At 33.2% G+C, this 17,260-nt stretch overlaps 1 protein-coding gene across 1 annotated transcript in view; it reads left to right on the plus strand.

Moving 5' to 3' along the window:
- Window positions 1-17,260, plus strand: part of LOC128160857 (uncharacterized) — a 198,272-nt gene that overhangs the window by 175,841 nt on the left and 5,171 nt on the right. The window contains exons 25-27 of the mRNA XM_052824167.1: window positions 3,164-3,272; window positions 8,776-8,880; window positions 11,196-11,378. Of these exons, the coding sequence (XP_052680127.1) occupies window positions 3,164-3,272; window positions 8,776-8,880; window positions 11,196-11,377 (396 nt within the window). The 3' untranslated portion in view covers window position 11,378. The remainder of the gene's footprint in view (window positions 1-3,163; window positions 3,273-8,775; window positions 8,881-11,195; window positions 11,379-17,260) is intronic.

Consider the following 17,260-nt stretch of genomic DNA (forward strand, 5'->3'; position numbering starts at 1 on the left):
ATCCTCGATTCACTTTTTGCTGTATATTTATATATACCTTAGGGTTCAAGCAATTCTCTTTTAGAAGCATTAAACATTCTCATTATTCTTTCCTTAAAACGTCCTCTCTACCTTATCAGCTGGTATAAATACACGGCTAAAAATAAAGAAGTCTACGGGGTTTTGCATTTCAACAGACCCGGATGATAGTGTTGAAAAATTGTGCAAGGTCTTCTGAGTGACTTCCAAATGGAGAAAAGATGTCAACATTTTCCATTATAAATCGTCCAAATGTGCTGCATGAATATTTTGGGATCGACAGACTATAGTCCCAATATATAATCGGAAAATCACACCAGGCGATGTCTAGAGCTCTCTAATCGGATCATATGTATATAGCTGCTGGAATAAACAACTGCTTAGTAATGCAAACGTAAACAAAATTGCATTGCTAAAAATACTAGTTTCACAAATTACCGGGTATTTTAATGTTTACTGTATTTTAATTTTTAATGTCATCAGTCCTACGGTTTTTTTTCTGCCATCTCAATGATACTGTATCGTCTGTATGATAAAAGATCGTCTAGAACACCGAAAATTCAATTTTGATTTAAGTATATACATGTACATCATATTTGAAATATAAAAATACTCAAAACACGCATAAAACGCGTTCATTAACTGCGTACGTTACACTGATATACCAGCAATACCATATAAGAAAAATAAGTAAAAAGTTATAGCTAATTTGCTCGTTTAATCATGTTAATGTTTCACAATTCGTTTACATTTGATTTTTCCGTTTCCGTACTCAACTAAAGCCGAATGAATACAATGCTATAATTGATAGACATTCATATGAATATTAATAAGATAACAAAATGTTGATAATCATTCATTAGATATAAATAAAAGATACAAAGTAAATCGTTTCTGGCCTGTCTATACCCTTTTTAAGCGATAAACGTGATGATATTTTCCATTCCGTTCCGCTTTCCGTTCCGTTTTCCGTACCACGTTTTAGCAACACCCATACATACATGTTTGTGTTTTCCGTATGCAGAAAGATCAGCTAAAGGAATTCATTATTGTGTTTTAATTGGATTATCATTATGATGTTGACCAATTTAGGTAAGCATAATACATGTAGTAGCAGTAACACAATATAATGAGATGCCAGCATACATATATAAGTTCTACTTTCACTTTCTAAATGTGATCTCCCTTTGACAGTATACTGTATCATCATCTTTTAATATTTAAATAAGCTTATCATTGTTACCTATCCTATCGCATTTGCAAAGTTTCTGTCATTTTAGTTGCAAAAGTTATTTTTTCCATTTGTCAGACTGCATGCACTATTGAGTTGACCCCATATTGACCCTGTATAAACAATTTCTTATTAAATTTGTGTATTACATGTAAGTAGGTGTAGACACTTATCATTTTTATATGAGTTTTAATAGGAAGAAAGGAGTATTTCTTTCTTAATGTATTACAATGTAGGTCATGACCTTATGGGACTGTTCTGACCCCACGTGAAACAGGAAAATACAAAATATCTTCTAATGTCATTATGATGCATCAAATGGTGTAAAGTACATTAATGACCCCCAAGTGTTGTCTTTAACCCCCCCCCCCCTTTATGAAATAGGAAATGATATGATACACTGTATATTTTGTTAACTTCTGAGATCTGAGATCCTCATCCCTAAACCATATAATTTATTTTTGCTCTTTGTGTCATTGCGCGTAAAATTGTATGTAGATTATGCCCCCTTGGAGACACCCTGACATTTTAGAACTAGAAATAATAATGTATTTTATCTTATTCATATGTTATACAGTATAGTGTTTGATACATGTGGGTAAATCCTACCCTAATGATGTCACTGCTTTGTTTAGGAGACTTTACAATTCCCCCAAATAGGCGAATACACATGGAAGTGATGCATATAACATTTTGTTTATAAATCTTAAAAATTGAATTAAGCAATTTCCAAAATGTTAATGTGAATCACGAGAGAAAAAGCAATCAAGAAATGATTTAAAATTTGCTACTGTACACATGTAAGAATGTATTAAGAAGACAGAATCTTTATAACCAGGTTAGATTTGGGGGGGGGGGGGGGTGAATGTGGAGTATAAACATTTATAATTTGAATCATTTATTGTTATTAATTTTAACTTGTCAATGAAAACTACTTATTGATCCCAAGGTAGAAATATGACCTCTGATCATATCTCAATAGATCATTTGTCAATTATGCAAAGTGTAATATAATTTTTTTTAAGAATAACATTTTTTACCAGTTTATAAAAGTTTTTAGACACCCAAATTATATTTTGAAATGACTTTATTTTAGTAATACAGAACTGTAGTTTTCAAGTTGACAATATTTGATCGTTAATATTGAAAAATTTTCGGACTAGTAAAGATGAAGGTCAGACAAGTAAATGTCTTGGTCACTTGTTCGAATGGACAAGTAGGAAAAAAAGTTAATGTAGAACCCTGATTTATAACATTTGTAATGACAGCATACTTGAAGACAGTTAATAAACATCTTAATGAGGAATAAATAGATACATCAATTGAGTATATTTACATTCTACTATGTTTTCCATTAAATTCTGTGATGTTTAGATGCCTCTAAATGCGACATCTATTCACTGCGTATGAATTTACAAGTAATTTACATAAGTTGTTCTCTAACATTGATTTCTATGTTATCGGTGAAAAAATATATTTTACAAATGTTGTCAAAACACCATGTTTTACTGTACAGTTATTCAACAAAAAAGTTGACTTTATTATTGAAAGCAAATTTTAAGGGTTATTTTTCGTGGATGATATTTTCTGGGCTTCTTGTTTATATATGGTGTGAAGTAAAAAAATATAAAATCGCGAACGTTGAACTTTTCTCCTTCTTTTTTATATTTTTCAACTATCATAAAATGATGGCGAGATTTAAAGATCCATGAAGAATGCTTCTTGCGATTTTACGCGGATATTTATTCCTCGCGTTTAATAAGGAATTTACAGTATACTGGAAGCTGTCGATAGATATATTTTTATTAGGAGGGGGAAGGGGGGAATAAATCTTTGTATCTTTCTCAAAATCAAGCATTAAGCAAGCACTGAAAGGTGAAAGTTTAATATGATATTTTTTAATTTTGTTTGTAGAGATCAAGGAAGGATGTTGATGAGTCTGATTCATCAAGTGAACATGATGTCGGACCAGAAGAAATCAAAGAAATAAGACAAGAGCTTGACCTTAATATAAAGTCTAGAAGTAAGCAGCATTAAATGATATATAGGTCATGTCCCTGAAGGGTATGGTCCTGACCCGAAATAGAGCTTATTTGCAGGAACGGATGCATGATATAGGATATGATAGGATTGTTAGGGTCGTCAGTTCCCAACTTTCCAACAGAAGACCCTATTGTTTTCGTTTTCTTAACATTTTTCTTAAAGCTCAAAAATCTCAGACATGGTGCAACGACTTTTTCTGATATTTTCATAGATAAAAAAGAGTATCAAAATCTTTTATCACGTACATTTTTGTTGATTAAGTCACTTCCAATCTGCCAATATATTCGTTCATCTTTTTAGCTCACCTGAGCTGAAAGCTCAAGTGAGCTATTCTGATCACATTTTGTCTGTCGTCCGTCTGTCCGTCCGTAAACTTTTCACATTTTCTACATCTTCTCAAGAACCACTGGGCCAATTTCAACCAAACTTTGCACAAAGCATTCTTAGCCTAAGGGGATTCTAAGTTGTGAAAATTAAGGACCACGCCCTTTTGCAAAGGGAGATAATTAGGAATTTATGAAAATTTTCGAGAAATTTTCAAAAATCTTCTTCTCATGAACCATAAGACCAGGAAAGCTGAAACTTGTGTGGAAGCAATCCTCAGGTAGTGTAGATACAAAATTGTGAAATCATGACCCCCGGGGGTAGGGTGGGGCCACAATGGGGGATTGAAGTTTAACATATGAATATATAGAGTATATCTTTAAAAATCTTCTTCTCAGAAACTAATCAGCCAGGAAAGCTGAAACTTGTGTGAAAGCATCCTCAGGTAGTGTAGATTCAAAGTTGTGAAAATCATGATCCCCGAGGTAGGGTGGGGCCACAATGGGGGGGGGGGGGGGGGGGGGTCGAAGTTTTACATAGGAATATATATAGTAAATCTTTAAAAATCTTCTTCTCAGAAACTAATCAGCCAGGAAAGCTGAAACTTGTGTGGAAGCATCCTCAGGTAGTGTAGATTCAAAGTTGTTCAAATCATGACCCCCGGGGCTAGTGTGGGGCCACAATGGGTGGTCAAAGTTTAACATAGGAATATATAGAGTAAATCTTTAAAAATCTTCTTCTCAGAAACTAATCAGCCAGGAAAGCTGAAACTTGTGTGAAAGCATCCTCAGGTAGTGTAGATACAAAGTATGTATTATGTATTATTGTACATTGTCCAGATAGTTTGTATTATGACTCCAATAATCTGATTTTATCATACCTATTGTTTCTCAGGTGAGCGATGTGGCCCATGGGCCTCTTGTTTAATAAAGTGATTTTGTCCTCCCTTTTTCTCAAAAATGATTAAGGATAGAAGATTGAAATTTTTAGGAATGGTAGATGTTTGAATTGTTAGATGCTATCAGGTAAAAGCATGATCGTATGTCACTTAGAGTCCACTCAAACTGCATTTTTGGAAAATTGTGTTTTAAAAATTTTAAAATCAAAAAGTTTACAATTTTTTTCATCAGGATATGTTTTAAACTTAACAAATTTTAATATGAGCAGGACGTCCATCACTTTCGGTCCACCGTAAATGATTCCAAAATTTCGAATTTTGGAATTTTAAAGCATAATCGTTCTGTAAACATTGTTGTACTAAATAGAAATCTGAAAACCGTTTTAAAATTGGACAATGCATTGCTGAGATATTAAAGTTTAAAAATGACCTATTCTGAAAATTTTATATTTGCAGTGTAGGTCCAAAATTTAGTTTAATAGAAAGTTAATATAGTAACTCGTACTAAATGTCAACATTTTAATTTAACCATATCATTTATTCATAATCAAACGGAAGACTCACTTGTTGCTTGCAATGAGATCATGTCTAGATTTGCCAGCTTTCACTGGTCAGTACAACAGTTTGTGGGACTATTATGCAAGCATCTGTGGCTATTATAGATTCTTATTTGGTAAAATTTTGACCCCTGGACTAATAGGGGTTCAAAATTTAAAATAGAAGTCAATAGGGCAAATTTTTAAATATCTTTTAAAGAACTACAATGCTACAATATGTGAGATTACTATGCATGCAAACTTGGATAATGTAGATTCAATATTTTTAGCTCACCTGAGCCAAAGGCTCAAGTGAGCTTTTCTGATCACAATTTGTCCGTTGTCTGTCGTCGTTGTCGTTGTAAACTTTTCACATTTTCATCTTCTTCTCAAGAACCACTGGGCAGATTTCAACCAAATTTGGCACAAAGCACCACTAGGTGAAGGGGATTCAAGTTTGTTCAAATGAAGGGCCACGCCCTCTTTAAAGGGGAGATAATTGAGAATTATTGAAAATTTGTTGGTATTTTTCAAAAATCTTCTTCTCAAAAACTATTCGGCCTGAAAAGCTCAAACTTGTGTGGCAGCATCCTCAGGTAGTGTAGATTCAAGTTTGTTCAAATTATGGTCCCCAGGGGTAGGGAGGGGCCACAATGGGGGGATCAAGTTTTACATAGAAATATATAGACAAAATCCTTAAAAATCTTCTTCTAAAAAACTATCAGGCCAGAAAAGCTCAAATTAAAATGGGAGCCTCCTCAGATAGTGTAGATTCAAGTTTGTTCAAATCATGGTCCCCGGGGGTAGGGTGGGGCCTCAATGGGGGGATCAAGTTTTACATAGGAATATATAGAGAAAATCTTTAAAAATCTTCTTCTAAAACATTATTAGGCCAGAGAAGCTCAAGTCAAAGTGGAAGCTTCCTCAGGTAGTGTAGATTCAAGTTTGTTCAAATCATGGTCCCCAAGGGTAGGGTGGGGCCACAATGGGGGGATCAAGTTTTACATAGGAATATATAGAGAAAATCTTTAAAAATCTTCTTCTAAAAAATTATTAGGCCAGAAAAGCTCAAATAAAAGTGGAAGCTTCCTCAGGTAGTGTAGATTCAAGTTTGTTCAAATCATGGTCTCCGGGGCTAGGGTGGGGCCACAATTAGGGGATCAAGTTTTACATAGAAATATATAGACAAAATCTTTAAAAATCTTCTTCTAAAAAACTATCAGGCCAGAAAAGCTCAAATTAAAATGGAAGCATCCTCAGGTAGTGTAGATTCAAGTTTGTTCAAATTATGGTCCCCGGGGGTAGGGTGGGGCCACAAGAGGGGGGTCATGTTTTACATAGGAATATACAGAATTTTTTTTTAAAAATCTTCTTCTCAAAAACTATAAGGTCAGAAAAGCTTAAATTTGAGTGGAAGCATCCTCAGATAGTGTAGATTCAAGTTTGTTCAAATCATGGTCCCCAGGGGTAGGGTGGGGCCACAATTAGGGGATAAATTTTTATATAGGAATATATAGAGAAAATCTTTAAAAAAATTTCTTTTCAAAACTTTATGGCCAAGAAAGCTCAAATTGTAACCATCCTCAGATAATGTAGATTCAAGTTTGTTCAAATCATGGTCCCTGGGGGTAGGGCGGGGCCACAATGGGGGATAAATTTTTATATATAGAGAAAATCTTTAAAAATCTTCTTCTCAAAACTATAAGGCCAGGAAAGCCCAAATTTAAGTGGAAGCATCCCAAGATCGTAAAGATTCAAGTTTGTTTAAATAATAGTCATGGGGTATGGTGAGGCCACAATGGGGGATGAATTTTTACATAGGAATATATAGAGAGAATCTTTAATATCTTCTTTTTAAAGACTATTTGGCCAGAAAAGCCTAAACTTGTGTAGAGGCATCCTCGGATAGTGTAAATTCAAGTTTGCAAAATCACAGTCCCTAGTGATAGGGCTGGGCCGTGACGGCAGTTTGAATTTTTACATAGGAATATATAGAGAAAAATCTTTAAAAATATTCTGGGAAAGTTTTCGGTCCAAAACTCAGTACTTTGTGTGAAAGCACAGGTTATGCAGATTTAAGTTTGATGAAACCATGATTCCCTAGAGAAAAGGGGGGCCACGAAATGGAGGGGGGGGGGGGGGTAAATTGGAATAGAGAAAAATCTTCTTACAGGTACAACAACAAAAGGGGCTTGATATTTACCCAAAAAAAGAGGTGGATAAAAATTGACAGATTTTCTATTTTTTTTAGCAAGATCTACTGTACTTAGTTGTCAAGATATTTTGATACTGTAATGCTAATTTGATCAGAATTAAGGCAATTGTTGCTCAGGTGAGCGATGTGGCCCCTGGGCCTCTTGTTAAAATAGTGACCCCTGGACGTCTGGGATCCAAGATGAGTTCAAACTTTAATGTAGAAGTATAATGGAAAATATTTAAAAATCTTCTCAACAAGAACAACATTGCTTCAATTTGTCAGATTACTACATAAACATCCTCAAATTGTGTAGATTCCAAGTTATAAAAGCCATGACCTTGGATCTAATATTGGGGCCCTAGATGGGGTTGAAAGTTTAAAATAGAAATATAGAGGGAAAATGTTTAAAAATCTACAAGAGAACTACAATGCTTCAATTTGTGAGATTACTTTGCAAGCATTCTTAAATAATGTCGATTCTGATTTAATACAGCTCTGAGCACTGGACCAAAAGTCCAATCCACACTTTGCAAAAGGACTATATATGATATGGGCCTAAAATGGCCCCCTAAAATTAACATCATTATTTTACTATAAATCTTTGTTTTCATAGTACAGATATGTATGTGATGTGTTTACATAATATTCATTTTGGTTCAAGTGCCCACAATTTAGAAATTTGACATCGTAAAGACAACCTTTTCCCGCCATTTTTAGCAAAAAACTCCTTGTTTTCAAGCAGTTTTTCCTTCCAAAAACATTGAGGGCATGCTTGAACAAACAAAATATTTTAATCAGAGATGTATCTAGCCAAGACTAATAAGTGACAAAAAAAAATTCTTTGTTCAAGCATGCGCTCTATATTTTCCATTCGTAAATAGATAAGAAAAATGTCAATTTTTGGCTGATTTTGATTGAATGATAGAAATAGCGTCACTTCTGACGTCATATACTGCCAGTAAGTGCAAAAAAATCAAATAAATAGATGAAAAATATATTTAATATCAACTCTTCTAAAAAATAAGTTAACATTATATTGTACCCGTAACACTTAAAAAATAGCGAATTATGGGGGCCAAATTTAACTCTTATCATATATAGTTCTTTGTTCCTCTTTGCGGGTCCACCCAAACGTCAAAAGAGAAAAAACAACTTTTCCCTTCTATATGCAACCGAATATTTGGTTGCCCTGTGAAGAAATCTCTTGAAATCTTAATTCATTCCTCTGATGTGTGGGTTGCCCCAACTTGTGGCAATCCAAATTCAAAGCGGAAATGGATTTCTAATGTCAAATGACAAAATTACAACCCTCTAAACTACAAAAGCTACTGTGAGAAATATATGGGTTTTTCCTCAAAGATGGCAGCCAATGAACACTTTTGTAAAGTGTGGATTGGTCTATACTGGGGCCCAAAGAGGGGGGGGGGGTCATAGTTTAACAGAAATATATATGGAAAATGTTAAAAAAATCTTCATAATGCTTTATATCACTGAAAATGTTGTTAATCTTTCCTATTTCTGCTGGCAGGTAAACGACACATCTGGACAAACGATGAAAATTCACTTATAAGTGGATATTTTGCTGAAGAAATAAAAAATAGAGAAGAAGAAGGAAACAAAGGGGCATTGAATAGTAAGATAATACCAAGATCCCTATCTGTTACCACGATTTTTATTTTATTTTTCTAGATTCATGGGCAACACCGAATACAATGTACATTACTGTAAAAGAAGAGGAGGGTAGAGTATTTTATTCTTGTTTGTCTGTCTGGGTGTCCATAAAAAAATATTCTCATAAGCTATTAATTGCAGATGCTTAAAATTTTAACACACTATCTGTTTGGGCATGCCATATGATGGGATTCAATTTTGTACAAAATTAATTTGGTGTCAACTCCCTGTAAATGATTACTGTTTATTTTAAGACTTCAAATTTCAAACTTGTGTCTCGGCAACAACTCATCACAAATGTCTGAAATTTTAACACGCTACTTATTTGGGAATGCCACATAGTGGTATTTATTTTTTAAATAATAAATCTGATGCCAATTACCTTTTAAATGATGATCTGTTTGATGAATTTTCAAACAAATTTTTGTTGCCATTTTCTTGTTGCAGATGTCTTAAATTTTAGCACACTAGTTCTTTAGGCATGCCTTACGTATACTGTGGGATTTATTTTGAACAAATTAAGTATCAACTTGCTGTTAAATTACCATTTTGTTTATTATTTGTATTCGCATCATAGCTGGGATATCACGAGTGAACATTCATGCCAACTATGATTTTCATAAAACATGATATTGGTGACCCACCATTTAAATAAGATACAATATCAGTAGTAAATTGCATGAAGAATTTAATGATACTTATTGTTTTCACAGACTTCACATATAAATAACTTAAAGGTAAATCAGTCCAAAACTAGCGCACGTTTTTGTGAGCAATAAATACATATTTTTTTCCATGGGTGGCACTGTATCTCCCAGGTCATCCATCTGAAACTCCTTTCCGAATTTTTTCAGACCAGAAGCTACAGACATGCAGCTAGTTAGAAAAGGGATTTGATAATGAACATAAAGATTTCCATGGGGAAAATGAATTTCTATGTAAATAAGATATACATGTATCATACAACATTGTCAAGATATTTTATATTATGATTTCATGAAGCTTAATTTTCATGCCTATGGTTGCTCAGGTGAGCAAGTAGCCCATAGGCCTCTTATTTTTTAGCTCACCTGAGCTGAAAGCTCAAGTGAGCTTTTCTGGTCACATTTTGTCCAGCGTCCGTCTGTCTGTCTGTGCATCTGTCTGTGTGTCTGTAAACTTTATACATTTTCGACTTCTACTCCTGAACCACTTGGCCAATTTCATTCAGACTTGGCACAAAGCATCATTGGGTAAAGGGGATTCAAGTTTTGTTTAAATAAAGGGGCATGCCTTATTTCCAGGGGAAATAATTAGGATTTATTGAAAATTTGGTGATATTTTTCAAAAATCTTTTTCTCAAAAACCATTTGGCAAGAAAAGCTGAAACTTGTGTGGAAGTATCGTCAGATAGTGTAGATTCAAGTTTGTTCAAATCATGGTCCCCAGGGGTAAGATGGGGCCACAAGGGGGGTGCAAATTTTTACATAGGAATATAGAGAAATTTTATTTGAAATCTTTTACTCAGAACACAACTGGCCAGAAAAGCTGTAACTTGTGTGAAGTATCATCAGGTAAGGTAGATTCAAGTTTGGTCAAATTATGATCCCCGGGGTTAGGGTAGATCTTTACAAAGGAATATATTGAGACATATTTTTTTCTTTAAAAAAAGCACATTTTCTTAGAAAAGATGCAACATTAGTGAAAGCAACCTTTGATATTGTAGATTCAAATCTGTCAAAAGCAAATTTTTCAGTAGTAGGATTGAGCCACATTCAACAAAGCTCAAATGTTATCAAGAAATTTGACATATTTTTGATTCTTTACAATTATTTAGACTTTGGCCTCTGAACAATTCTTGGGCTTCACAAGTTTGATGTAGGTTTATATCCCATTTGATTTAGATCGTCTTGAGAGCTGTAATGCTCAATATGTGAAATGACTATACTTTGACAAAAAGGGATCAATGATAAACAGAATATCCAGGGGAAAAATTGATTTTTTCAAATACAGGATCTGTTAGACTACATTATTCATATTTTTTATGGTGTATTACTTTGTAAAGCAGATTTTATAATGTCTATTGTTGCTCAGGTGAGCAATGTGGCCCATGGGCCTCTTGTTTTATTTAGGGAAACTGCCCATCCATGTGTGCAATAGGGCTATCCACTGTTTTAGTTGTAGGATAAAGATAAGCTCTTTGTAAAGACCCATTACAAAGTCACATCATTTTAAGTGTTTACTTTTAGGGGCATATTTGTACATCAAACACATCTTCTTCTGGGTTTTTTTCTACAGTAAAGGATAAAGTCAAGAGGTTTATTGAACAATACCCAGACTTTCTGAAGGAAGAAGAAGTTGCTAAGAGGAAATCCATGATCAGAATAAAGGTTATAAACAACAGAAGAAGATTTAGAGAAGAGTTTTTTAAAAAATATGGACCATTATTTAATTGTGAAAAAAAGGAGAGAACAAAATAAGGTAAAACTGTTATGATTATATTTTGTTCTTTAGTTTGAAATAAATATGTTTTATAAGTGAAGATATTTATTTATGCCCCCTTCTTAGAAAGGATGGCATATTGCTTTGCTGCTGTTGGTTGGTTTGTCGGTCCACCAATAGTTTCCATTCATTTCCTTCACAGAGGATGAACGTATTGAATGAAATTTAGTATACAGCTTTATCATGATAATATCTAGGTCAAGTTTGATGTTGGATATGATGGAGCGATTTTTGACAGAGTTATGCCCCTTGGACGTAGAAAAATTCCAGTTATTTGTAGTTTCCGTTTATTTTCTTTGCAGAGGATGCACATATTGTTATGAAATTTAGTAAACACTGGGTTTGATATTAAGTTTTTGAATCACTAGACCAGTTGGGCTACCTCAGCAATGTTTTACTAGCCCAAGCCCTGACCAATTTCGACAAAAATAGACTAAAAGTTATAACATATAGAAAATTTGAAAGATTTGTTTATGTTTAGTTGTATTGGTTTATCTTTACCAGTAATGAATCATTCAAACACTATTTAAGATTTAATTTATTCAAGCTGTACTAAAAATGATACAGGTATTCAATGGCCAACAAAACTTTAGGGAGACTTTACTTCATTATGATTAAAAAATTAATCAACTTCTAAAAATAAAAATCAAATATATTAGATTTAAATTATATGATGTATTCATACATTTTATAGATCAAATGTTTTGTAATTGTGTTAACTAAAATGAGAAATAAAATCAGTCTATGTTTTGTAGTGTAGATTGGTGGCAGTAGTCCAACCCAACCATTATGTTGAGGATTTTGATTTAAAAAAAAAGATATTATAACTGTTAACAAAAGGTTTTAAGATTATTTTAGCATAAATTTGGCAGTGTTATTAGCTAATTACAAGTTACTAACAAAGGACTATATATGATAAGGCCTAAAATGGCCTCCTAAAATGAACATCATCATTTTACTCTCATTCTTTATTTTCTTAGTACAGATATGTATGTGATGTGTTTACATAATATTCATTTTGGTTCAAGTGCCCACAATTTAGAAATATGACATTGTAAAGACAACCTTTTCCCGCCATTTTTGCATTTTTAGCGTAAAACAACTTGTTTTCAAGCAGTTTTTCCTTCCGAAAACATAGAGCGCATTCTTGAACAAATAAAATATTTTAATCAGAGATGTATCTAGCCAAGACTAATACGTGACAAAAAATTTCCTCGTTCAAGCATGCGCTCTATATTTCCTATTTGTAAATAGATAAGAAAAATGTCAATTTTTGGCTGATTTTGATTGAATTATAGAAATGGCGTCACTTCTGACGTCATATACTGCCAGTGAGTGCAAATAAATCAAATAAATTGATGAAAAATATATTTTATATCAACTCTTTAAAAAAATTAGTTAACATTTTATTGTACCCGAAACACTTAAAAAATGGCGAATAATGGGGGCCAAATTTAACTCTTTTCATATATAGTTCTTTACTGTTATATCAACACCAGCCTTAAAGTAATGAGCATCATTTTGTACAGAATGTGTTTGCATCACCCGTATTTATAACCCCTTTAGATAAGACAGACTTGATTAATTAATCACAAGAGGCATAAACTGAGTTTGTGAAGACGTCTTTAGAATTAAATAATTTATTATTTTATTGCCGCTAGGGTTAATTTGCACGATTATGAACTTCGTGTACAGGGCGACATGAACTTTTAGTTCGGGGGAAATTCAAAAAGTGAGTATTTCGCCTACCTTATCCCCTGAGATAGTCCTTGGGTTTTACCTAAGTTACAGTAGTTTGTAGAATGTATGCCTGTTAGGATTTTATTATATTTTAAATCAAGTGCAAATTCATTTTTTTTTTACACGACCAGTCGGGCTAGCACACTGACATTTTACCCCGACCGGACCTATCGTTTACTAGACTCATTCGGTCGGGCATGCCTTAGTGTCAAACCCTGATACAGGTTTATCATGATAAGTTTGATGTTAGGTATGATGAAGCAATTTTCGATAGAGTTATGCCTCATGGACGTAGAAAAATTCTGATTATTTGCAGTTTACATTCATTTTCTATGCAGCAGATGCACATATTGAATTGAAATTGGTATATTGGTTTATCATGATAATATCTAGGTCAAATTTGCTTTTGGGTACAATGAACCAATTTTTGACAGGAGTTATGCACCTTGGACTTTCAATTATTTACATTTTCTGTTAATTTTCTTTGCAGATGTTACAATTATTTGCAGTTTTCCATTCATTTTCTTCACAGATTTTTCCAAGAGAGGGGGGCATAAGTGTTTTACAAACATCTCTTGTTTGAATGAATTCAGTATTTCAAATGTAAAAGAATAGTAATTTAATGCTCTGTTTTAACTGCTCAGCTTTGTATGATTAATATATATCTACCCCTGTTGTAAGATCCTTCATTTTACCGTTATTCCATCTGTTTTTTGCACACACTAATAGTATGGAGGGTATTTCGTAAACTTGTAAATCGAATGTGCAATGGTGTTGGTGCGTGAGCCTGAGGATGAATGTGTGTTACTCGGGCATAAACACTGTACGATTTGATGCTGTTCCTTCATATTCACATTTTGGAACTTTATTGTTTTGATTAGTTGATTTAACTTTCAACTTTGCACAATTTTAATTTGTAGTTTCTGTATTTGTATCTTCATGGTAGGAAATAGCACATCTGACATGATATAAATTGACAAATGTAAAGTCTTCAAGTTTGTTAAATTTAGACATGACTTTATATGGCAAAGTGCCTTGCTGCGGTGAAAAGGCATGCTGTAATTGCCGAAATGGACAAAAATAAAACCACAATATTCAGTCAAACTGTTGTATTAAGCTTTTAATGAACGACACTATTAATTTAGATTAAAAATGTTATTTACAGAAAAATTATTCGGGTATGATTGAAACTGGACCAAAAAAGGAAGAGTGTATTTATGTAAAAATCATTCCGATGAATGTGGCAAATGCGCTAATTTCTGTTATTTAACTCTCATGGTATTATATGATTAGGGTTAAAAAAGAAATCCCTAATAACTTATTTCTCTAAAATAATTTGACATGTAATTTAAACTGGAATTTAAGTTAATGCGTACTCTTTTCTAGAAATGAGACGGATCAAGAAGTTTCCTATAGGGGTGAATGTGAATATATTTTTTGAAAGACATGGGTTTTGGAGACTGCCATTGCTTCTGAATTCTAAGAATTTTGAGGGAGAATTTTTGTTTTCTCTGAATTAATTATAAAACTGTATGTAGCTATATACATACTTTTTATCCCCTCGCGCAACTTGTTGATGGGGATATAGCATTGCTGCTGAGCGTGTGTGTGTGTATGTATGTATATTGCATGTGTGTGTGAATTTGTCCATTGTCAGCTCTTTAGCAAAATTCCAAGAAAACCCTCCAGTGAATAGTCATTAAACCCTGTACACTTCTTTGGCATGGTGAAAGGACAAACCCTATTGATTTCCAAGTCAATTGAATCAATATTTTTTGAATTATCATAAAAAAGCAAAGTTAAAACATTAATTTTATGTACGACTTGACAATAGACATTTCCGGTAATTTTAAATACGACTTAAAGTAAATTGCTACCGTGCCATGTTCAGTTCAAATGAACAACTTGATATTTTATTGGATTTTAATCTAGTAAAGGTAAAAAAAAAAAGCAAACCTTTTGTAGTATTGGAGGATTAGAAGATTGCCCTTAGGTAAAAGTTGAAGCGGGCAAGAAATTAAAGTCTTCTGATTGACATCGAAACAAGCAGTCGACTTTCGAACAAATTTTCCAGTATTACTTACAATAGGAGGATACTTTGACAGATAACGCACATTTATCACGCAAAGATTATTTTATATCAATAACTACATATCTACTACTATGGGTTGACATACCACAAGCAACTAGAATTGTCCATCAGAGCAGGCTACAGATCGCTAGATCTTCAGCTACGTTTCATAATATACATGTATACGGATCGTTTATGTATGCTTATATAAAAATGAATGTCACTTAATTAACTTTAAAGTATATGTGTTCATGTTTTGAGGAAAACTGTACAGCCACACTGAAAACACGTACAGGTACCCCCCTTCCCCCAATTTATACACCACAAAGCTTGGGGATTAGGATAAAATAGAAAGTATGAATTTAAAATTGGTTTTAGAAATACTTCTGTCTTATTTATATTGATCTGATAAATTTTGATCTGAAAAATTTACATGTATTTTCCTAAATAATGCATTTCCCCCTACAACAAGTCATGTCATGAGGGGATGCTCCGCTTTGTGGTGCCCTTGTTAAATATCAAAATAATTTTGTTGTGCAAATGCAAGTGTAAAACATACACTGTATTAACGGTAATTTTACAAAATTAAGTAGCTGCTTTATGGTAAACAGTACATGTTCACAAGTGGCTGTAAAGCTGTATTACAATAGCTCTCCGAAAAATTTTGATTTACCAACTTCAGTAAGTGAATTTGTATTGAATCGACACTCAGAACACCTTACTATATCCCGTAATAATTGCTTGAAATCAAAGGTTTTGCCAATTTTCACCTTATTTCTATATATTACTTGTTTCAATATATTACCAAAAAAATGAAATATTTTTCAAAATGATTTATGCACATTTTATTATCATGACATTTAACTATATCATGGAAATTATATATTTTTTTTAAAAAGGGTGTGTCATGTACTTCTTTTGTCTCATTAAAATCAAAATCTTAAGGTACTTCACTACACCTAAACATATACTTTTCACGACACTACGTCACAAGATGGCGATTTAAATGTTTTGTTAAACTGTTTATATCGTTCGATTGGGTGGTATATCGTCCTAGCTCAGTGGTTAAAGTATTGGGCTTCTGAACCGGAGATCATGAGTTCGAATCCGCCTGGGGCTTTTGTTGATGTTTACTGAATTAAATTTTCGAAAATGCTATTTTTCATCCAAAGTTGCACATTTTTTTTACCTATTTGACTTCTTATCTATTATGGTATCTATCATAATCAAGTATTTTTCTGCTGATTTGAGAAAAATATTTCAAGGTGTAGTGAGCCACCTTAAAACTAATGTCTTTAGATAGTTTGTTTTTCTTATTGATAACTTTGTTACTCAGTTAGTGGTAATGATAAGGATGCATTTGGAGATATTTTCTTATTCAGCTGAGCTCTATACTTTAATAATTTGGTGCATGTTCTCTAATAAAAAGTGCAAAAAGTGACAGCATCCTAACATCCAGACATGTCTTAAACTTATTAGAACCCGACACTCTTAATGAAGCATTTGGTCAGTTGCTTATATGTCATAGCTAATTGAGAGTATTAATAGCACAGCAGATTTTTGCTTCTTTCTAGACTGATCATACATTCAGGGAACATCTCAGTAATTTTATATATTTACATTCACCAGTGTCTATGCCTGTGATAACACTACGTATCAATTTTGTACTATATAACTCATAAAGCCAAATTGAGGCGCCAGCGGGGTTTGCTTATTCATATTTAAACATTTAATCGTACGACGGTTTTAAATAATATAAATATAAGTTATAAAGAATCATTGTTTAAAAATTGTGAGCTGATAATTTCGGTCGTGGCGTGATCAAATCTATCATAAAGCCCTTCGGGCTTTATTGGATTTGATCACGCCCCGACCGAAATTATCACCTCATAATACTCAAAGAATGATTCCTTATTCCTTATATAGAATTTATGTCACTTAAATGTAAACTTCCAATGCTTTTGATAAGTTTGGCAAGTATTCAGTACAGATTGACACGGTGCGTTTATAATGCGGCTAACAGATGTAGTCAGACAATAGGAAAAAGTCT

This window comes from Crassostrea angulata, chromosome 8, assembly GCF_025612915.1.
Source record: "Crassostrea angulata isolate pt1a10 chromosome 8, ASM2561291v2, whole genome shotgun sequence".
NCBI classification, from domain to species: domain Eukaryota; kingdom Metazoa; phylum Mollusca; class Bivalvia; order Ostreida; family Ostreidae; genus Magallana; species Magallana angulata.